Source organism: Patagioenas fasciata, chromosome 9 (genome assembly GCF_037038585.1).
Source record: "Patagioenas fasciata isolate bPatFas1 chromosome 9, bPatFas1.hap1, whole genome shotgun sequence".
Lineage (NCBI taxonomy): Eukaryota > Metazoa > Chordata > Aves > Columbiformes > Columbidae > Patagioenas > Patagioenas fasciata.
In genome coordinates, this window is record NC_092528.1 from 23,489,060 (window position 1) to 23,505,987 (window position 16,928).

Genomic DNA, 16,928 nt, shown 5'->3' on the forward strand with positions numbered 1-16,928 from the left:
ACTCCTGCAGCTTTGGGGCACCCAGAATTTGGGGGAGGGGGGGAGGGGGAGGGGCGGTGGAAGGCAGTGCTGATGGGTCTCTGGCAACCAGCCAGCAACATTATGGGATGGGGGGCGATGATGTGCCCCCTCCCTGGTGCAGCAGCCCCTGTCACTGCCAGTCTGGGGCTGGGAGCTTGCTTGGGGCAAATGTGTCCCCCAGGGCCTGTAGCCAGCTGTGGTGTCCCAGAGCATCCAGCAAAACCTCCTGGGACCCTCATGCATATTGGGGATGGGGGATTCCCCTCACCCACCCCCAGTGCTTCAGCCTTGCCTCCTCCCCAAGCCAGCACGATGACTGCCGAGCTGCAGAGTGAGCAGTGGGGCCCGGGTGCTCCCCCCGGAGCCAGGCATCCCCCCCGCAGCAGGAGGGATTTCGGGAAGGAGATAAATACCAGATGGGAGAGGGCCGGGCTGCCAGGAACACACTCCCCGCATGCCAAGAGCTGCTGGCGCGAGTGGGCGCGTGGGCTGGGGGTGCCTGTGCTCCCCAAGACTGCTCACCTCGTTCCTTGGGGCCTGGCAGCCAGCTGGGGACAGGGACAGCAGCAGAGGGACCTGCAGCCACCCACTCCCCTCTGTCCCCACATGTGCTGGGGGTGCCTGGGACAGGGGTCACATCCCCTGTGCTGGAGGAACATGGGGAGGGTACCACCATGAGCTGGGGCACAGCCCTACCCTATACCCCCCACTTTGGGTCTCTGCCACCCCTGGGAGGCCACCAGCCCCACGGTGGCCTGAGCACACAGTCCCCACCAAGCAGCCCTGTCTGGCAGTGCTTGGGGCAGCAGCGTGACTCAACTGCTCAGCTCAGCACCAGCCAGAGCCTCGCTGCGCCAAAACACCCGGCACAGGGGCTGCCCGGCCATGCCGCAGCGCCTGTGCCCCCAGATGAACCTGCTCTGTCCCCTGCCCAGGGAATTTTGGTCCTGAGCAGGATAGCAGGGAGCTCAGAGTGTGCAGGCTGAACCCTGCCCAGCCTCCCTCTCCACCATACAGGGCCCAAGAGGGACCCAGGCATCCTGCAGCTGCCCCCCCGTCCCTGCCAGGTGCCAGTCCGTGGCCCTCACCTGCACCCCCAGGGCTGCCAACCCACTGCCACCTGCCTCCCTGTCTGTTGTCATGGTGACCAGAGATGTGGTGACAGACGAGGATGGAGCCTCACACCCCAGCAGGGCTGTTTCCACCCCCCTGCCCAGGGTCAGCCTCCCCCACCCTCCTGCTCCCCTGGGCTCCAGGTTTGCGCAGGAGACCCTCAGTGAAGCCCCTGCCCCAGGCATCAGAGGGTGCCCCATCTGCTCAGATGCAGCCATCACATCGCAGCTATGCCCTGGGCAACTCATGTGAGTGATGGGGACACTGCCATCCCCCTTCCATCTGCTCAGACTTACAATCTGAGCCCCTCACGAGCACCCTCTTCCCAAAGCCAGGCTGTGTGCCAAGACAAACTCATCTCACCAGTGACAACCTGCTGGCTGGCCCCCTTCCTCCTGCAAAGGCTTCAGCCTTTTCTCCTGGGAAAGGTGCTTTCCTTCCCAGGAGGGCTTTTTGGCCTCATCTTCCCCCATCACCAGCTGCAGGGACCATGCTGCTGTCCCACGCTTGCCCTGGGCTCCCCCCCAGCACCGCTGCTGAGCATGGTGCCAGCAGCAGGTGCTCGGCGAGTCCCCCCTGGGCCGTGGCTGCCACCACCATGGAGCAGAAGTGCCATTTCACGTTTCTTGGCAGGGCTGGAAGCAGCACAGATGGAGGCACCAGAGCCGGCCTCCAGGCACGCCTCCACAGCCCCCAGCCCTGTGGGGCCAGCCCTGGTGTCCCCAGCCGTGGGTGACAGCACTGATGGGCTCCCGGACCTGCACCAGAGAAAGGCCTGGATCTGGTGTCTGATGCCCCCTGCCTTCTCTGAAGCCCTTGGCATCCAGCTGCTGCCTGCCAAGGCCACCAACCCTGTTCCTGCCAGGCCTTGGGGACCACCAGGTGCTCCCACCCAGCCCAGCTCTTGCTGCCCGGGGCTCCCAGCACAGCCGTAGCAGGACGTGTCCCACCACAAGCTGCTTGCGCACACACAGGGTGTTTCTTCACTGTAAAACCACTTGAAGCACCAGTGACCACAGGGAAACCCCTCACATCCATCAAAGCACCCAGAGCCAGCACCTGAATCCCCACCAAGGGAGCAGGGGTAAGGGGTAGCCTCCACCCATGGGGCTGGGTGATGGCAGGCATGGGTGGGCTCTCGGATTATCACCTGAGGCCAGGTCATGCAATGTGATGTCCATCACCAGCCCTATTGTGGCTGGGAGCCTGGCTGTGTGCCCCCTGGCTGGCCCCATATCCACCCTGGGAGGGGTCACAGTCGGCCCCCAGCCCTCGCATCGCCTGCAAGGTGTCCTGGGTTTAAGGAAGGAGAGCAGGAAGAGCCACCTGCTTTGCACTCCCACAGCTCCTTCTTCCCGCTGGAGCGGGCTTTGTGTCGGACAAAAGGCTGCAAAGGAAGCGATAAAGGAGATTACGTGGCTGTGAAAAGGCGGATAACGAAGGTGGGACGAGAGCCAAGGGAAGGAGGGCCTGCGGTCCAGCTCACCATGGGAAGATGTAACATGCACTGGCAGGGGATGGGGGAGTGCCTCCTGCACCCCCCTGCTCACACACCCACATCCAGGTCCCTGGTACCTCCTCACCCCCCACAGGGGTGCACAACCTTGGGGAGCCGGAGACTAGAGGTGTCCCAAGGAGATGCAGTGCTCAGAGCCATAACACTGCCCTGTCCCACCTACAGCCCAGCTGTGCTGGCACAAATCCAGCCCTCCTCCTGCCTGGGCTGGGTGGAGGGTCCCTCCCACACCCCCAAACCTCAGCCAGCCCCACAGAGCTCCCCCACACCCAAGCAGCTCCCCTGGGTGCAAGGCACTGTACAGATGCGGGTTAAGTGGGGCCATTCCCAGGGTGACCCCTCTGCAGCCTCTCCCTGGGCTAGAAACCCTCCTGGAGTGCAGCACCAGCCCTGCTCACATCCCACACAGCCCATCTGCTCCTCTTCTCACTCACCCCCGGCCCTGTGTGTGCCACGGCCTGCCTGTCGCTGCCCACGGGCAGTGGCACGTGGGCTCAGCAACGGGAAAAGCAGGGCACATCTCAGCGTGGGCCTCTTGCCTATTTTCCCAGGCACTTTTTGCAGGAGCAAAAGCCATCACATGAAAAAGTTCAAGCTGGTTCCCCAGCAAAGGCAGGAATAACTGCACTGCCTTGCCAGCAGAGAGCAGGCACCGCTGCCCTGTCCCTCCCCATCTCTGCTCTGGAAGGGGATAGCTGGGACCCATGCTCTGCAGAGCCCAGCACAAAGGGAAAGGCAAAGCTGAGCCTTCCTAAAATAGAAGAACCTGCCCTCTTGCATGGCCCAGTCAGGCTGATGCTCTTCTGCAGCGCCTTTCAACAGGATATGAGGCCATGGAGATGCTGCCATGGAGAGATGGACCACAGGGCTGATAGTAAAGCCCCACTCATGCTCTCTCAAGATGTGCACAGGGAGATTTTCACGGTGCGAGGCTGGCAAGTGCAGCTGCCATGCAGGGCTCTGGCTTTGCTGAACCCAGCACACCCACATGAGCAGTGGGGCCTGGATGTGAGGGAGCAGCAGGAACAGGGCTTCCCCGTGACAAGATGGGTCTCACCAGCTATCATTGTCACTGCTGTCATCATCATCAGTCATTCCCAAAGCCAGGGCTGGACCCCCAGCTCATGCAATAAGCAGAAGATCCAACCTTGGCTTAAATAGCACCCAAGCCCCAGGTAACTAGGAAGGGGGTTCCCAGGTGAAGACACTCAGGGCCATTAATCCCAATAAGTACAATCACTGCCCTGACAATGGAAAAAAAATGTAGGAGGAAAGGGCCAGGGTGGCTCTGGAGCAGTGCTGTGCAGAAGGGACACAAATGGGGCTCTGAGAAGGCACTGAGGCCACTCTTGTGGGTCTCTCCTCACTGACCCATGGCAGATCCCCCTTCTCTGCAGAAAACCCCCAGAGAAGAACCAAATCACGGGGCAAGGGGCATCCTGGGGCACGACCCCTATGTAGCCACGCTCATGGGCACCTGCAGAATCACACGTGTCCCTCACAGCCCCACAAATATTCATGAAGGGGCACACATGTACATACACATGCACATGTGTGTGCAGGGACCCACACATGGGGGACCAAGGGGACTGGCAGGGGCTGGGCAGGACTGGTGTGGCTCCTAGTGGGGAACCCAACACTGGGGGTGCTCTGGAAGGAGATGCCTGGATGGGTGTTGGGCAAGGGTCACAACCGGTGGGCTGGGGGCAGCCTGGGTGGGGAGACCTGGGGTGGGAGCTGCGTTGGGTTCTGCAGGGCTTGAGCCTGCCAGGCTGCAGGAGGCTGTGAGCTGGGCTGGGGGTGCTTGGGGTGGTCTGGGACACCAGAGCAGAGTCTTGGGGGGTCTGTTTGGCGTCCCCTCAGTGTGCTGAAAGAGGGCCTGGGTGTGCCTGGTGGTCCTCAGCTGTCTCACACGGGGGTATCCTGCTGTGCCAAGGGCTCCCCACCCCACAGGGGTACCCCGTGTTTAGGGGCACCTCCAATTTGGGGCAACCACCCCGGCAAGGTTGGCGGGGGGGACACACCAGCCTGAACTGGGGAGGGGGCAGGGGCTGGGGTCCCCCCGTCCCAACCGGCCGGGCACCGAGCACCGGTGGCAGGGGTCCCCGTCACTGTCCCGGCCGTGCCGTGCCGGGCCGCGGCGCTCCGGAGCCGCCCCCCGCCGGGGGGGTCCCCGCTCCCCCCGGATGCATGACTTCATCCTTCCGCCCGGGTTTCCTCCCCGCCGCCGCCGCCGCCGCCGCAGACCGGCTCCCGGCTCGGCGCGGCGCGGCTCGGCCCGCTCGGCCCCGCCATGTCGCAGGTGCTGCCCTACGGCGAGGACAAGGTGGGTCGCTACGGCGCCGAGCCCGAGGCGGGGGAGCTGCCCTTCAGCTGCCGCCTGCAGGACACCAACGCCTTCTTCGCGGGCAACCAGGGCAAGCGGCCCCCCAAGCTGGGACAGATCGGCCGCGCCAAGAGAGGTACCGCCCGACCCCATCGCCCCCGACCCTCAGCCCCACGGCATCGCCGGCGCTGCCCCACGGCGTCCCTGGGACCCCCACATCTGCCCTGCGGCATCCCCGGCACTGGCTTTTGCATCCCCAGCGCCACCCCACAGCATCCTCGGGACCCTCGGATCTGTCCTTGCATTCCCGGCTCTGCCCCACGGCATTCCCGGGATCCCCGGATCTGCCTTTCCATCCCCGGCTGTGCCCGGGACCCCTGGATCTGCCCTGCAGCATCCCCGATGCTGCCCCCCGGCACTCCCTGTACTGTCCCTGGCATTCCCAGCGCCGACCCACAGCATCCTCGGGACCCTCGATTCTGCCCTTAAATCCCTGCCACTGGCCGGTGCATTCCTGGCACTGCCCCCCCCGGCACCATCAGCATTGCCCCACAACAGCCCTGGGACTCCCGGGTCTGCCTTGCATCCCAACACTGTCCCCTGGCACCCTCGGCACTGTCCCACAGCATCCCCAGCTCTGCCCCCCAATATCCCCAACACTGCTCCTGGCATCCCCAGAATCTCCAGCTCTGCCCCACATCATCTGTGGCACTGCCCCCCAGCATCCCTGGGACCCCCAGGTCTGCGACTGGCACTCAGCACTGCCCTAGAACCGCAGGCCCCCCTGTCCACAGACACCAGCGCTGTCCCCCAGCACTGCCCCACATGCCCTGCAGCCTGGGGCTGCCCCTGGGACTATCCTTAAACATCCCTGGGGCTGCCCCTCCCAGCACATCCGCAAATGCCCCTGGAACCCCCCAGGAAACACTCCTCAGCACCCCTGGGATTGCCTCCACATCCCCTTGGACTTCCCCCATATCATCCCTATAAACAAGCACCCCCCAGCATCACCAGGAACAGCCCCTACTGCCCCATAAACCTCTCTCCCTCTACATTTCTGCCTGCCGCAGAGACCCCCATCAGCAGCCACCGGCGATGCTGATCAACAAACATCCTCCCCCGCGGTTTACTGTCCCCCCAGGACTCCATGAACCTGCATGCCCCCGCCCCCGGCTTTACTGCCTGCCGCAGAGACCCCCATCAGCAGCTTCTCTGCTTCAATCAGGACCCAAATAAATGCCCCCACCTCGTCTGCACCCTGATCTGTCACTATCAATCCTCCCTGATGCCTTGGGGCCCCCTGAGAATGGCCCCCACCTTCCCTACAGCCCCCATCCCACCTGCTTGGGGCGGGGGGGCATAGGCAAACATCCCTCTTTGAGCTGCAGGGGCAAAAGGGGGGATGCAAAGCCCCCTCAAAACAAATACACCCCAGCCCGGAGGGGCAATGAGTTGCTGCCTGCTCCATCTGCCCCCCTTTGCAGTGGTGGTGGCTGGGTCTAGCAGACCCACCTGGGGGTGATGTGAGGGCCAGTTCCCCCTTGGTGGTGTTGGGGGGGTCTGGCTGTTCCCCCGGTGATGCTGGGAATGGTGGGGGGAGGAGATGGGGCCAGTCTGCCCCCAGGGTGGTGATGGGGGGGAATTGCTGAGCACCCTGGTAGTGATGCTGGTGGCGGGACAGATCTGTCCACCACCCCTGACAGTGATGGCGATGGGGGGTGATCTGCTTAGCCAGTGCTGTTGATGTGTGTGTTTGGGGGGGTCTCTGTAGTCCCCTGATGGTGATGCTGATGTGGGTCTGTCCAGCCTCCCACTGGTGATGCTGATGGGGGGACTGCTCAGCGGGTGATGCTGACGGGTGGGGGGTCTGTCTGGAGGGTGATGCTGATGGGGGGCTGTCCAGCCCCCCATGGTGATGCCGATGGTGGGGATCTGTGCAGCCTGCCATGCTGATAGTGGAGGTGGGGGGGCTGTCCGGCTCCCCTGACAGTGATGCCGATGCGTGGGGGGGTGTCCTGCGCAGCGGGTGATGCTGACCGGGGTCTGGCTGCCACCCCCGCCGAGCTGGCGGTGCCCCCCCCGCTGGGTCATTACCCATTCCAGTCCTGTTGCTCTCATCAGCTCCTGCCGCAGAGAAGAGGGGGGGGGGGTCCTTCCTAGTCTTTCCTGCCCCCCCTTCCCAAACCACCCATCCAGAGGCGGCCGGCTGGCTGCGAGGGGGGAGGCGATGCTGAGCTGGAGGGTGATCCTCTCCCCGTCCCCATTGCACCCACCTGCCCCCATTTGCCCCACCGTGCGCGGGGCACATCTGGAGCTTTTCCGGGTGGTGAGTAGGTGTGGGGGGGCAGAAGCTGTGCACGTCCCCTCGCCCACGCTCCCCCGTTCCCGCCTGTCCCCGCAGTGGTGATCGAGGATGACCGGATAGACGAGGTGCTCAAGGGCATGACGGAGAAGTCGCCGCCGGGGGTGTAAAGCCGGGACCCGCCGCCAGGACCCGCAGGCCGAGCCCTGCTCCAGCCCGCCCGGCCCTGCATGCTGGCTGGACACCGACCGGGAGGGGGGAGGCCATGCCCGTGCCCCCCCTCCCCGCCCCGGGGGTGGGGGGGGCTCTGCGGCCACCATCACCCCCCCTGAGCCATGCACTTTACCCCTCCGCCTCCCCCGGGGATGGGACAACCCGCCGAGCCCCCCCACCCCGGGGAAAGACCCCCCTCTTCCCGGGGGGGGGCTCCACGGTGTGTCCCCCCCATCCTCCTTGGCGGGGGTCCCGCACATGCCGGGGCGGCTCCGGCCCCACGAGCAGGGGGGCGGGGAGCGCTGCTGTCCAGAGACATTTTTTGCTCCATCGTTTTTTGCATGAGCTTGGTGGCCCGAGCGCCCGGTCCTGGGGCCGAGGGTCAGCCCCACCACTCCGGCACGCTTCTTTTTAAAACAGAAACTCCTCATATTTGTATTTTTATATCCGAATCTTTGTTAAAAACGATCTGCTGACGTCGAGATGTCGAAGTAACCGCATCGGGGAAAAACAAACAAACAAACAAACGGTTCATATTTTTTTCCATAAGAAAAAAAAAGACAAAAAAAGAAGAAAAAACCGAGGGGGAAGAATAAAGGGGGGGGGGAAGAGAAAGATGGAGGGATCACGAGGAAAGCTAAAGGTGTGGGGAGGGGAATGGGGACCCCCAGCCTGACCCCTCCCCACCAGCAGCAGGACCAGCCAGAGGGTTTGGCAGCACCATCGGCCACCGCAGTCCCCCCCGGCAGCGCCGGGGCTGAGCCCAGCAGGGCCGGCTGTGGGTGCCGGGGGGGGTCCCGGCACTGCCCCTCGCCCGAGGGCAGTGGGGCCAGGGGAGGGAAAGGGCAGGGCAGGGACTGGTCTGAGTCGTTGTTTTTAATTTTGTACTTTAATTTAATTTTATTTTTTAAGAAGCTTCTCGGGGGGGTCTGATGTGCATGAGAAACTCATCATCTTTTTCAATAACCTACAAGTGGCATTTATGGAGACAACGCAAAAAAAAAAAATAAACAAAACAACAAACAAAACAGAAAAACCCACCAAACAAAAAACAAAACCAAGAAAAAAAAAAAAAGAAAAAAAAGAAAAAAAGATACTTGTGTCATTATGTTCTACGAATGATCCATTGTAAATTTAAATGCCATTTTTCACTGTACTGGTGAACATAATGCGATGAATAAAATACATTCATGTACTGAGGCAAGGCTGGCAGCTGCCTGCTCCTTTCTGTCCCTCCCTGTCGCCAGCTGGTTTTCGGGGTGCCCGCACGGCTGGGGGGGGGCTGACCCTGGAGTCCTTGGCGAACTCCCAGCACGGGGGGAGCCACTGCCTGACCCACTTACACCTTTTGCCAGAAACAGCAGCCTGGTGGCTTTGGTACATTACTGCCGTCCCTCTGAGGAGGGGTCCCCTCTGCATCCCCCAGCACCACCTACCCCAGGGGGGAGAACCTGTGCCCAAACAGTCCCTGAGTTCACCCTCGGTAGCACCTGCACGTCCACTGCAGCCACAACGCCAGCACCCACGCGCCGGCCCCGCACGCAGACAGCCGTGCTGCATGTGGGGGCACGCCTGTCACTAGCCCCGCACACGCCTGTCACCGCACTGCCGGCCCTGGGCAAAGGCAGGCAGGGGCCAGGTGTGACAGCACACCGGGTTTGTCACTGCAGCCAGGAGTGGGCAGAGAGGGGGACAGGGCACACGCAGCCCATGGCGTCCCCAGCTACGCGCTGGCACATCCCAGCCTGGAATCCCCACTGCCTGGCTGAGCCTGGGGGAGTGACAAGGACACAGTGTCCTCGTGCACCCCCACAGCCAGGAGGCTGTTCTGGGGGTCCCCTGCCCTGCCCCCTGCACTCGGTGCCAGCACCCCCCATCCTGCCCCCAGCCCGGTTGCCTCCTGCCTGTGCTGGGGGGCAGAGAGGGAGCTGCTCCCCACAAGATGGATGGGTGGAATTAAACCCGATTTGGTTTCATTACCGGCTGCAAAGCCCGGAGCCCTGGCTGCTCTCCAGCCAGGCAAGGGAAGGGCCGCAGCGGGGTGGGGGGGGCACAGCATCTCCCAAGCATCCCACTGCCCCCCAGGAGGAGGCCAAGCCCCCCGCTTTTCTCCCATTACTCACATCACTTGGCAGCTTGTGGGGGACGCACTGGTTCCCCGTCCCCCACCTGCAAGGGTGGAGCAGCTTAAGGCTCTACTGGGTGGCAGGGGGAGGCTGGGAAAGCCCCCCCCGGTCACAGCTGGATGGCAAGCAGATAGTCCTCATCGTCGTCCGGAGGGGCTAGGGCTGGCGGTGGGGCAGGGGGTGGGGGGGGCTGGTGCAGTCGGCGCCCCAGAGCCAGGTCACGGGGGTCCAGGGGCTGCCCCTTGCGCATGATGTAGAGGAAGTAGTGGAAGGTGCCGGTGTCCCCGTCCCCGCAGGTGACGTGGTGCAGGGACCAGCCAAAGGCCTCCTGTGCGTAGTGGGGCTTGCGGAAGTGGGGCTGGGCGAAGGTGATGGAGATGAAGCAGCCCCCCGGGCGCAGCACCCGGCTCACCTGTGGCAGGAGAACCCCCGGAATGGAGCCAGGGGGACGACACAGTGAGGTTCGCCCCTTCTGGCATGGACAGCCTCATCTTCAGGGACCCCCATCACCATCTGCCGAATATCCCCTACCCAGCCTCTCCCATTGCACCCCAAATCTGTCCTAACCTTACCCTCCCCACTCTGGCTCTGACATGTCCCCAGACCTCCCCCAGCCTGGTGGCAATGGGAGTTCCCATGCATCACTTCTCCCTGCACCCCAAAACTCTTCACCCCCATCCACAGCAGACAGCACAGAGACTCAACCCTAGTGCAGGGAAAAGCTTCACCCTCTCAGGCACAGGGCCCCCCCAGAGTAACGTGGGATCCCCATCCCACCCACCCCCTCCCTGGGGCACCCAGAGCCACCACCCCCCCCCAACACCCAGAATCTGAGCGGGGGGGGAAAAATTGGATGGGAAAGGACTCGACCCTTTTAATCACCATTTTCTCCTCGCTGGAACTAAGCCCCCACTAACAGGATGGAAAAGAACATCAATTTTCTTGCTTGGCTTTATCCAATGTCAAAAGGCTTTTATGGCCAGCGCTTGCGTGCTCGGCATGCAAAGGCAGCACCCAGGGCAGGCGGGCAGCCAGCTCCCCTGCCAGCCCCCCAGCCAGCCCCCTGCCCCAGGTGAGGACACCTCAGAACCCCCCAGCAAGGACAGAGAGCCACTGTGGCAGGGGAGAGGGCTGGGGGCCAAGGCGGGGGTTCCTGAGCTCTGGTTTAATCCTGCTGGGAAGCTCCACAGCTCAGAGCTGGCTGGGGACAGGGACGGAGAAGGAATTAGGTGGCTCATGTGCCCCCCAGCTGTGGTGGGGGCTTTTGAACCAAATCTCAGTGGTTTTGGCCAGGAAAAGGGGAATGCAGGTTCCTGCATCCCCCTGGTCAACCAGCTCAGCATCCCTCCAGCAAAGCACCAGCTGCAACCATCCTGGAAAGGCCTTGCAGATTCCCAACTGATAGACACGAGGGGGGGTCCCAGGGACAAGGGGGGTCCCCAGGCCTGGGGGCAGGCAGGGATCTCCAGCTGGAGCCAAGTGAAAGGCATCCTGCATCCCATCCATCGTTAATAGAGCTCTAAAGGCCGTTGCTTAGAGACGGGCGCAGGAAACCTTCCCATTGCTGGCCGGCGCGGGGGGGGCGAGGGCGGCTGCTCCCCGCTCTGGCACTGACCCATCGCCCCAGGATCACCGGGACAGGGCTGTCCCTGGGGGATCCCCGCAGGCGGGGTGGATTTTCAGGTCCTTAATTCCCCCCCGGCAGAGGAGAGCAGGAAAGAGGCTGTGAAAACCCCAGCCCCGCCACGACAAGTGGGGTGTCAGCCACAGCCAGACCCGCAAAACAGCAAGCAGGTGGCGATGCCCTGCGAATCCCCCTGGGGACAAGGACAACAGGGACCAGCCTTGGATGGAGGCCAGTGGTGCCCAGTGATGCGGGGGGAGGGCAGGGATTGAGCAGGGGATTATAAAGGGAAAAAAAAAAGGAAAAAAAAAAAGAGCTAAATCCTCACTGTTTGGCTGCATGACAGGGACAGATAGCAGTGCTGGCAGGGCAGGGCAGGACCTGGGGTGCGAGGACAGCCCTGCTGCCCACAGCACCTGGAGTCCTGCTCCCTCCTGGGCTCAGAAGGCAAGAAAGGATAAGGGGGCAGTAGCCACAAGCACCCTCCCAGCACCCCGTGTCCACACCCAAGGGTGCCGGGCAGGCAAAGCAATTAATTATCCTTGCAGTTATTCCCCTAGGGCAGGGGAGGCTGCCGGACCCACACCCCCATGCCGGGGCAGGTTCAATCCAGTCCTTGTCTCTGCAGCCAATTAATTAGGGCCTGGAGGCATCGCCGGTCCCCGTGGCAACACCCGGGCCCTGTCAATGCTGACAGGGGTTGCCATGGCAACCCTGGACCAGATGATGGGGACTCCAGCTAAGAGATCGAAGATGAGTGGGGGGGCAGTGAGGACTTGTCATAGCCCCGCGGCTGTCACCTTGCCCTGGGCAGGCAGGGCTTATCTCAGAGTGTTCCCCCAAGTCCCCTTTGGGTACCTTCAGGTGCACCTACAGCCACCCATGCCAGGATGGGATCCATTTTTACTGCCACCCCTTAGTATTTAGAGTGCAAATAAAGAGGGTGGGGTCACCTAGTCCCCCAGCAGGACCAAGAGTCCCCAGGGACACACTCTTCTACATCCACCTCCCTGGAGAGAACGTGATGGGGCGGCAGAAGTGGGACTGCCACCCCCAAGGGTTCCAGGATCCCCTCTGGGTGCCCCTTTGCAGGGTAGTGAAGAATGTGGCACCAGCTGGGGGAACAGAGGTATCAGCTGAAGTGGTGAAGCAGGGTGGCAAAGGGACATTGTGCACCTTCACCCACCCCAAAAAGGAGACGGGGGGTGAGATCCACCCTCCACCCAGCTCCCCCCACCCTGTACCTCCGCCAGCACCCGGTGCATTGTGGCGACCGCCTGGGGCGAGACATCCCACGGGTCGGTCTCCTCCACCATCAGCACGTCGAGGGTGCCCTTCTCCAGCACCACGTCGAAGGCGGCGTCGGGGAAGGCGAGGGCGCGGATGTCCATGACGGCCCAGCGCAGGCCGGGGCAGTGGGCGTAGCGGGCGCGCATGGCGGCGATGCAGGCGGGGGAGAAGTCAATGCTGGTGACGTCGGTGTAGCCCAGCTCGTGCAGGTCGTGGCTCAGGGCGCTGTTGCCGCAGCCTGAGTGGGACACGGCTCAGCTTGGGGTGGCCCTGGGGGGGCTGCCTGCACCCCAGCCCTGCTCCCTCCCACCCAGGGATGCAGGCAGGCAGACTGGGGTGGCTAGACAGGGATCAGTAGCCTTGTTACTAATTAACGAGTGCTTGGCTAGTTCTTCATTACCCCCAAGGTGGGTGCTTTGGGCTGGACCATGGGGTGAGAGCAGCTCGCCCACCCCAGGGTGGGATGGGTGGCCATGGGTAGGGAAGGAAGAGACAGGGGCACTGGAGAGGGTCCCCACTCCTCGCCCCCACACTATGGGGAAGGAGCCAACAAATCGAGGCAGCACACAGCATCTGGGGGGGCTTAACCCCAGGGTTAAGGGGTGGGGGGGGCTGGACAGATGGACAGACAGAGGAACAGCCGGCTCAGGGGGCCAGCACCCACCTGGCCAGCACTGGGCTGGCTCCAGGAGGACACAGACCCCCGGTGCGGCGGGCACGGGGAGCAGCCGCTCCCGGGAGGGGCCGGGGCTCCAGGGGGGGGCGGATTTGGGGGCTATTAAGTGCAGCTGGCGGCAGCTGATCCGCTAACAGGATCGGTGATTACACCGGCCTAATCCCGCCTGCCCAGCGCGGGGGGGCGTGGGTGAACCTGCCGGGCCGGTGGCGGATCAGGTGGGATTAACGGGCCGGTTATACCGGTCCCCGCCCGCACTCCCGGGAGCGGCGCTGCCCCGGCACCGGCCCGGAGCCGCACCGCCCCCTCGCGGCCGGCGACAGCGCATCCATCGGGGGGGACCCCGAACCCCTCCCACCCTTCCCCACCACCGGGCACGTACCGAGGACGAGGATACGGTCACCGGGGCGCAGCTCGGCCTCCAGCTGCGGGAGGAAGCGGGACAGCCCCCCCAGCCACTCCCGGGGCTCGGCGCCCTCCCGCCGGTACAGCGCGTCCCAGAAGCGGCGCTGCCGGAAGCGGCGGTTGGCGGCGGGCGCGCGCCGCCGCTCCATGCCGGGGCGGGAAGCACCGGGCGCCACGTGCCGCCCGCGCCCCCACGTGCGGCTTCCGGTCTCCGCCGTTGCGCCGCCCTAAGCGCTCCGACCGGAAACACGGAGCGGAGCGGCCATGGCGGCGGGGCGGGGGGCGGCGGTGCTGCGGCGGGCCTGGCGGGAGCGGCGGGCGGCGCTGCTGGAGCCCCGCTACACCCCGCTGGTGGCCGCCTGCCTCTGCCTGGCCGAGGGCGGCGTCAACCTCTGGGTCATCCGCAGGGTCCCATGTGAGTGCCGGGGCCCGGCCTGCCCCGGCGGGGCCGCGCCCGGGGCGGCGGGCATGGGTTCACAGCGCGGCGGCAGCTCGTCCCCGGGCTGTGCGGCGCTGGGGCGGGGAGCAGCGCGGGGGATCCCGCTGGCAGGTGACACCTCCCAGCCGCGGAGCCTCGGGTGGCAGCGGGGCTGTCTGGAGCGGGGGAGCCCCCGCGGTGCCCCCTGACCCCCGGCCATCCCGCAGACACCGAGATCGACTGGCAGGCCTACATGGCGGAGGTGGAGGGGTTCGCCAACGGGACTCTGGACTACACGCAGCTGAAGGGGGACACCGGGCCGCTGGTGTGAGTGCTAGGGGGCTGAGCGCCCGGGGGTCCCGGCGGGGCAGCCCGGCCCCTCACTCCCGTCTCTCCGCAGTTACCCCGCCGGCTTCGTCTACATCTTCCTGGGCCTGTACTATGCCACGGGCCGCGGCACCGACATCCGCCTGGCGCAGTACATCTTCGCTGGCCTCTACCTCCTCAACCTTCTCCTCGTCTTCCGCATCTACTGCCGAACCAACAAGGTAGCCTGGAGCCCCAGGGGCCGCTTCGGCGCCTCTCCTGCTCTGCTGAGCCCTCACCCAGGCAAAACGGTTGGGGGCTGAGGTTTGGAGGAGCTGAGCAGCAGCAGGGAGTCCAGGACAGGCTGCTGACCACCTACATGTCTCTCTGTCCCGTGCAAGGTCCCCCCATATGTTTTCTTCTTCATGTGCTGTGCCTCTTACCGCATACACTCCATCTTTGTCCTGCGGCTCTTTAACGACCCGGTTGCCATGGCCATCCTCTTCCTTGCCATCAACCTCTTCCTGGAGGAGCGCTGGTCCTGGGGCTGCCTCCTCTTCAGGTGAGCAGGACAGGGGCTGCTCTCCATGACATGCTGTGTGTGGGAGCGAGCTCAGCCCCGGGGAAGGAGGCTGTGACCTTTCCAGCAGCCGCCTGGGCAGGTGTCCAGGAAGCCACAGCAATAACACAATATTCTGATCAGCCTGGCTGTGTCTGTGAAGATGAACATCCTGCTCTTTGCACCTGGACTTCTCTTCCTCCTCCTCCAACGGTTCGGTCTCCTGGGCTGTATCCCCAAGCTCTGCATCTGTGCACTGCTCCAGGTGGGTCCCTGCTCACTTCAGCTGCAGGGACAGGCTGGCAGCCCCATTGACAGGAGGTTGGAGACCATCCTGCAGCATCTTGCGTGGCTGTCCTGGGGGCTGGAGACCTCTGGGTGGGTGGACGATGGCACCAGCATCTGAGCTGGCCCCACACAGCAACGTGGACGTTGATAAATAATCTTAATCATGGGTCCCTGTCAGCCCATGTGGTGCTGGGGTTCTCAGGAGATGACAGGGGTGACAGACGTGGCTTACAGCTGCTATGAGGGTGCTGGTGTGTCTCTGGCAGGTGATTCTGGGGCTGCCCTTCCTGCTGGTGAACCCTGTAGGGTACCTGACACGCTCCTTTGACCTGGGCCGCCAGTTCCAGTTCAAATGGACGGTGAACTGGCGGTTCCTTCCAGAAGAGGTTTTCCAGAATCGAGCTTTCCATGCCACATTGCTCCTGGCTCACCTGGCTGGCCTGGGGCTCTTCGCACTGCACCGGTGGCACAGGTGAGACCCAGGATACGGGTCAGTGACTGCCCTGCCCCCACAGTGCTGCAGTTTTGGGGTTGCAAGCAGGAGTGGGAGGGAGTTACCGATCTGTTTCAGGAAGTGCTCTACCCAGGCATCATGGTTCACAGGGGAAGGCTGGGGTGGGAGAGACTTTCAGCAGCTGAGATCAATGTTTTTGCTCCCCGCTCAGGTCCAAAGAGAGCATCCTGACTCTGCTGAAGGATCCTGCCGAAAGGAAACACCCGTCCCCTCCCTTGACCGTCAACAATATCCTTTGGCAGGGTGGGCAGTGAGGTGGTGGGGAGAAGGCAGGGCAGACCTCGGGCTTGGTGTTTGTAGGCTGCTGGTCCTGCTATGCTGTCAGGCTCAGCCTGGCCCGGGGGAAGGGGCTGTGCTGTACAGCTGGGGAGCTGCTGTGTGATCTCCAGCCTCTTGCGCTTCTCCCCTTAACGGCGGCGCACAGATCATCTTTGTCCTCTTCTCCTCCAACTTCCTGGGCATCTGCTGCAGCCGCTCCCTGCACTACCAGTTCTATGTCTGGTATTTCCACACACTGCCCTACTTGCTCTGGTGCACCCCGACTGCCAAGCTGGCCCACATGCCCAAGTACGTGCTGCCAAGGAGGGGGAGCCCATCTGCTGGGGGTGGGAGCAGGGGGGGGCTGGTGTGTCCCCCCCTCATGCTGATCCCCGGCTTTCTCTGCATCAGGGTGCTGCTGCTGGGCGTGATTGAGCTCTGCTGGAACACCTACCCCTCCACAGTCTGCAGCTCCCTCTCCCTCCACATCTGCCACGGATTTGTCCTGCTCCAGCTCTGGTACGGCACAGCCTCACCTCCGGCACCGCACACCCCCACGCTGAGCAGGAGGCCTGCAGCCATCTCCAAGAAGGCCCAGTGACAGCATGACCAGCTGGACGATGGGAACTGGCCTCTGGAACTGTCCCTTCTGCCTGGCTCTGTCCCCACCTGGCTTCCAGGCTGCCCCTGGCCGTGAGCCCTGGAACTGTGCGAAGTGGGGGGCCTGGGGACACCCAACAGGCAGGACTTCCCCAATAAAGGGGGTTTTGTGTGCCCTTCCCCAGCTGCAGCGTCCTTGTGCTGTGACAGTGTCAGGACAGCCATGCCTTGGCCACTGGGGCTGTGGGAGCTCCTGTCCCAGCCCTGGGGATCAGCTTCTGGGGTGAGGTTAAGACACAGGATCTGCAAAACCCCTTTGTCTCAAGGTTTGAATCACCTTGATGCAGCGTAGGGATCCCTCCCGCACTGCTTT

General features: G+C 63.5%; 3 protein-coding genes across 3 annotated transcripts; 2 read left to right on the forward strand and 1 right to left on the reverse strand.

Moving 5' to 3' along the window:
• The first annotated feature begins 4,864 nt into the window (after window positions 1-4,864).
• On the forward strand, window positions 4,865-8,691 carry CAMK2N2 (calcium/calmodulin dependent protein kinase II inhibitor 2). The gene is made up of 2 exons (XM_065844551.2): window positions 4,865-5,112; window positions 7,378-8,691. Exons 1-2 carry the CDS (start codon window positions 4,944-4,946, stop codon window positions 7,446-7,448), a joined length of 240 nt encoding a protein of 79 aa, XP_065700623.1. The 5' UTR covers window positions 4,865-4,943; the 3' UTR covers window positions 7,449-8,691.
• Window positions 8,362-13,858, reverse strand: EEF1AKMT4 (EEF1A lysine methyltransferase 4). Its single transcript, XM_065844550.2, has 3 exons — window positions 13,590-13,858; window positions 12,486-12,769; window positions 8,362-10,029 (listed from the first exon to the last, which is right to left on the reverse strand). The coding sequence occupies exons 1-3, from the start codon at window positions 13,759-13,761 to the stop codon at window positions 9,727-9,729; spliced, it is 759 nt and encodes a 252-aa protein (XP_065700622.1). The 5' UTR covers window positions 13,762-13,858; the 3' UTR covers window positions 8,362-9,726.
• ALG3 (ALG3 alpha-1,3- mannosyltransferase) lies at window positions 13,857-16,739 on the forward strand. The gene is made up of 9 exons (XM_065844548.2): window positions 13,857-14,027; window positions 14,258-14,357; window positions 14,431-14,578; window positions 14,738-14,898; window positions 15,040-15,160; window positions 15,450-15,655; window positions 15,849-15,925; window positions 16,120-16,264; window positions 16,367-16,739. Exons 1-9 carry the CDS (start codon window positions 13,877-13,879, stop codon window positions 16,554-16,556), a joined length of 1,299 nt encoding a protein of 432 aa, XP_065700620.1. The 5' UTR covers window positions 13,857-13,876; the 3' UTR covers window positions 16,557-16,739.
• The last annotated feature ends 189 nt before the right edge of the window (window positions 16,740-16,928 follow it).

Bases quoted from the DNA above. Each gene is read 5' to 3' on its own strand.
- CAMK2N2 (XM_065844551.2), top strand. From the start codon at position 4,944: ATGTCGCAGGTGCTGCCCTACGGCGAGGACAAGGTGGGTCGCTACGGC. The intron at 5,113-7,377 runs GTACCGCCCGAC...CTGTCCCCGCAG, and splicing joins GATCGGCCGCGCCAAGAGAG to TGGTGATCGAGGATGACCGG.
- EEF1AKMT4 (XM_065844550.2), bottom strand. From the start codon at position 13,761: ATGGAGCGGCGGCGCGCGCCCGCCGCCAACCGCCGCTTCCGGCAGCGC. The intron at 12,770-13,589 runs GTACGTGCCCGG...TGTCCCACTCAG, and splicing joins TGACCGTATCCTCGTCCTCG to GCTGCGGCAACAGCGCCCTG. The intron at 10,030-12,485 runs GTACAGGGTGGG...CTCCTGCCACAG, and splicing joins TGCACCGGGTGCTGGCGGAG to GTGAGCCGGGTGCTGCGCCC.
- ALG3 (XM_065844548.2), top strand. From the start codon at position 13,877: ATGGCGGCGGGGCGGGGGGCGGCGGTGCTGCGGCGGGCCTGGCGGGAG. The intron at 14,358-14,430 runs GTGAGTGCTAGG...GTCTCTCCGCAG, and splicing joins GGGGACACCGGGCCGCTGGT to TTACCCCGCCGGCTTCGTCT. The intron at 15,656-15,848 runs GTGAGACCCAGG...CTCCCCGCTCAG, and splicing joins GCACTGCACCGGTGGCACAG to GTCCAAAGAGAGCATCCTGA.